Source organism: Austrofundulus limnaeus, unplaced genomic scaffold (genome assembly GCF_001266775.1).
Source record: "Austrofundulus limnaeus strain Quisiro unplaced genomic scaffold, Austrofundulus_limnaeus-1.0 Scaffold77, whole genome shotgun sequence".
NCBI lineage: Eukaryota > Metazoa > Chordata > Actinopteri > Cyprinodontiformes > Rivulidae > Austrofundulus > Austrofundulus limnaeus.
In genome coordinates, this window is record NW_013952479.1 from 1,119,215 (window position 1) to 1,123,735 (window position 4,521).

At 40.1% G+C, this 4,521-nt stretch overlaps 1 protein-coding gene across 1 annotated transcript in view; it reads right to left on the reverse strand.

The window, feature by feature from the left end:
- The window catches only part of vsig10 (V-set and immunoglobulin domain containing 10), a gene marked incomplete at its 3' end in the record, with an annotated part of 13,394 nt that overhangs the window by 4,756 nt on the left and 4,117 nt on the right, over window positions 1-4,521 (reverse strand). The window contains 2 exon segments of the mRNA XM_014011147.1: window positions 1,275-1,529; window positions 3,285-3,566. Of these exon segments, the coding sequence (XP_013866601.1) occupies window positions 1,275-1,529; window positions 3,285-3,566 (537 nt within the window).

Consider the following 4,521-nt stretch of genomic DNA (forward strand, 5'->3'; position numbering starts at 1 on the left):
ATAGGCTGGCGTCAGCATTGGAGAAGCTAACGATAGGCTGGCGTCAGCATTGGAGAAGCTAACGATAGGCTGGCGTCAGCATTGGAGAAGCTAACTACTAGCATGGATAGGCTAGCGTCAGCATTAGAGAAGCTAACGATAGGCTGGCGTTAGCATTGGAGAAGCTAATGACTAGCATGGATAGGCTGGCGTAAGCACTGGAGTAGCTAACAATAGGCTGGTATCAGCATTGGAGAAGCTAATAACTAGCGTGGATAGGCTGGCATTAGCATTAGAGAAGCTAACAATAGGCTGGCATTACCATTGGAAAAACTAACGATAGGCTGGCGTTAGCACTGGAGAAGCTAACAACTATCGTGGATAGGCTGGCATTAGCATTGGAGAAGCTACGACTAGCGTGGATAAGCTGGCGTCAGCATTGGAGAAGCTAACGATAGGCTGGCGTTAGCATTGGGGAAGCTAACGATAGGCTGGCATTAGCATTGGAAAAGCTAACTACTAGCGTGGATAGGCTGGCGTCAGCATTGGAGAAGCTAATGATAGGCTGGCGTTAGCATTGGAGAAGCTAGCGACTAGCGTGGATAGGCTGGCATCAGCAATGGAGAAGCTAAAGACTAGCATGTATAGGCTGGTGTTAGCATTGGACAAGCTAACGACTAGCATGGATAGGCTTGCATTAGCATAGAAGAGGCTAGCAACTAGCATGGATAGGCTGGCATTATCATTGGAGAAGCTAATGACTAGCATGGATAGGTTTAAGAGATGATTGAACCAATTCACGGGCCGAACTTTGGTCACTTACGGGCGTGATGTGGCCCGTGGGCCACCAGTTGAATATTCCTGGTCTACTAGGTTTAGTGGAACCAGTTGACATGACTTGGTTGAGTAAATTCAAAACTTCATTTTTTAGAGTGCATGAACAACCTCCTTTCACGATGAGTTTGTACATATTTAATTTTGTAATGAGTAACACGGTGTTACATTTTAAAGGTGTTATATTTTAAAGGAAAGAAATAAAAGTATCATTTTTAGGTTTCAAATGTAACAAAATAAAAGTGATTAAAAAAAAAACTTACAAAATCTAAAAAAAATGGCAGAGGTTTCTCTGCTCCAACACGTATTATTGGAATGAGGTAATTAAGTCAGTGAATCAGGGAAATAAGTAAAAGAGGACAGTGGCCCTGGAGGACCAGGACTGGATCTAGAGTCAGGTCACATAAAAGATTCAACATCTTGTCATTGCACCAGGACTCGTTTCACCACGGCGTACTTACTGAAGGTGAGAGAACAGGACCTCTCCAGTCCTGCTCTGAGCAGTTGGTGCGTGGCGGTGCACTTCAGCGTCTGCCCGTCAGACTTCGGGGAGACGCTCAGCGTCACAGAGAGGTTCTCTGTCTCCTGGAAGTCGTCGGCCTCCTCCCAGCGCAGCTTCGGGGCGGGATACCCTCCGAACCAGGAGCAGTTCAGCTGGATGTCGGAGAGGTTCTGCGATGGGACCCACATACAGTCAGGGTGTGTGTCCGGAACATCTAAACAAATCAAAAACATCAATCAGATTCAAATAATCCACAAAGCTGTTTTTTTTTTTCTTCCAGAATTAAAGTTGATTATTTGTTTTAGACATTCTCTTGTCTCTGCAGGAAGGAAAATCCAGACAAAAGTTTTTAGAAGCACCAAATAAACATAATTATGCTAAAAATTAAACTAAATACATTATTTTTAACTCGTGTTTTTTAATGTTATGTAAAATAAATCATCCTATTTTGATTAGTTTCCAATTTTACTTGTGAAATCTGCACACAAACACCCCTTTTAGAAATCAAATGTAGAAACAGGTTCGAATGAAAACAAGTTTTATGAGATGATTAAGTAGAAAGGGGGAGTTTCCCTTCATGTAGGAATGTCAGGAACAATTGCAATAAGTAAAGAAATAAGTCATGTTTTGACAAGTTAAAAAATGAAGTGATGTTTGACCTTAAAATCCCCACAACCTCTTGGTCCTGCAAAATCTTACTTCTAATCAAAAAAAACACATAAAAGTATTTTACAGTCGCATTATATGCAACTTAAAAAAAATTCACTTTGTTGGATCTTGGCTCTGTGTTTTCCCTTCCAATCAGGAAATTTCTGAACATTTTATCACCATGTTTTGCAAAATAAACTAGAGCAAGGCAATCCAACTGGTGGTCCGAGGGCCACATCCGGCCCAAGAATGACCAAAGTTTGGCCCATCTCTTAAGCCCAAACCCCCAGTTTTCTACTTTAGACATCTTCAGAAACGTCCTAATCTTGGCTACAAGCTGGTAAAAACTATTTCTATCAACATCTAAAACAGCTAAACTACAAGCAGTTGAAGGTAAAACTATGAAAGTGAAAATAAAATTGGTTTTAAAGTTTGGCAAGTCAGAGACGTCAAAATAATATTTGTGTTAAGTAGGAGGCATAGTGTGTTTTTGTTTTTTATGTTTTATTATCACTTCTTTTATTGCTTAGTGTTCTGTATGTTGTATTCATGATTAAATGCAGCAAAATTAACTATTTCAAAGGTAACAGATCTTTGTAATACTTGGTTTATTTACATAATTGTCTAATTACTGGATGTTCAGCCTTTGAGCTGTTGGACCGCAGAAGTTGAGACTTAAGCATAATCTAAAAAAACAAAAACAAAAAAATGAAACCAGCTCTACACCTACATCTGATTTTTTAACATTAGTGCTTGTAAACAGTTTAACACAAATGTTTTAAATGTAATAAATTCAGGCGTTTGTTAGTTGTTGTTTTTTTTTCAACCATTTGGTTAAACATAGAATGACTTTACAACTTTATCATGTTGTGCTTGTTCTGGAGTCGGGTCACAGGGGGCAGCAGCTTGAGCAGGAAGGCCTAAATCTTTTCCTCCAGCTCCTCAGGGAGGACTCCTAGGCCAACTGAGACTCTCCAGCATAAAGACAAGAGCTGGGTGCACAAGACACGTTTGTTTTTCATCAAAGTGTTTTAAAAAGTACTGCAGAATGCTTTAAATACAGTATGTGAACTTGACACGGCCGAGCCTTCATTCCTCACTGGTAACTGTCAGCACCTGTAGTTCCTCTTCAGCAGAATAAAGAGGATTTTGTTTCACAGCATTTATTCTAACAACCAAAACAGAAAACAATGAGAAAGCCCAGTGAACTCAGTGAAGATCTAAGATAGAGAAAATAAAATTACGTCAAAAAACCTGCAGCCAGTTTTAAAGCTCCTGCTCCAAAAGCAACACGTTCAGCATTAACTTCAGCCTTACTTACAGTACACCAGCAGCTCTGTGCTCCTGCTGACCGTCCAGCTGGAGTTGGCGTTTCTGGCGCTGCAGGTGTAAACTCCCTGAGAGCTGCGCTGAATGTTCTCCACGCTGAAGTCCAGCGAGGACTGTGAGGTGGACGTCAACGTGTTGTTGCTGAATGTCAAGCTCAGCTGCTGGGGAGAGGTGGAGAAGGTGGTGCAGCGGACGCCGACACTGGTTCCCTGATTTGTGACGAGTGTCCCGTTGGGAAGAACAACGGTGGGAATAATGATCATACTTGGTTCACCTGAAATAAATATGAGTGTTGTGTTATAGCTGGTGTTCACGACTCCTGGTGGTTTTAAAACTCATTTGTTTTCAAGACTTTTAATTCTGCCTTAGAGTTTACTTTTTCACTTCTATGTATTTTAAATTTTTTTATGGTTTATCATATTTGCTTTTACTGTTCTAGTGCGGGGGCGGAGCCAGACCTGACTGGCCACCCCCAGGCGCCACCCCACAAAAAATTGACTTGGATTTTTTTTTTTTATAGATTTTGTTGAAGATCGTTCTCTGATACTGCTACACTGTGTAAAACTTTTTTTGTTTAAAATGGCTAAATTATAGCCCTTTGTAATTATCATTAGCATTATTGGTTGGCTTAATTAGCATCAGCAATCTTCTTTCTTACTCCATAACAAATTTAGTCCCAACACATCAAAAATGCCTAAATTATAGTCTTTTAAAGTTAGATGTGGTGGTTATCTTGTAATATGGATTAGCCTTTAAAATGTGGTAAAGATTGTTTAAGTATTTCCGTACAAATCATCAGCTTATGATTAGTCTAAAAAAGGCAGAATAAGTTGTGACTAGCATCCATTTCGTATTTTACTACTGTATCATGCTACTTTTAACAAATGCTATTATACTTTTTACTAACACTACTTTTAGCTGATCTTTTAGCTGATGTCATGCCACTTTCAAATGATGTCATGCTACTTCTAGCTGATGTCATGCTACTTCTAGCTGATGTCATGCTACTTTTAGCTGATGTCATGCTACTTTTAGCTGATGTCATACTACTTTAAGCTGATGTCATACTACTTTAAACTGATGTCATGCTACTTCTAGCTGATGTCATGCTACTTCTAGCTGATGTCATACTACTGTGGCAGTATGCCCTGTAGGCTTTGAATGCACCACAAGTGCCTGCATCTAATTGGTTGTGGCGCTGGCTGCCTGTATATAAAGGGCCCTCCCTC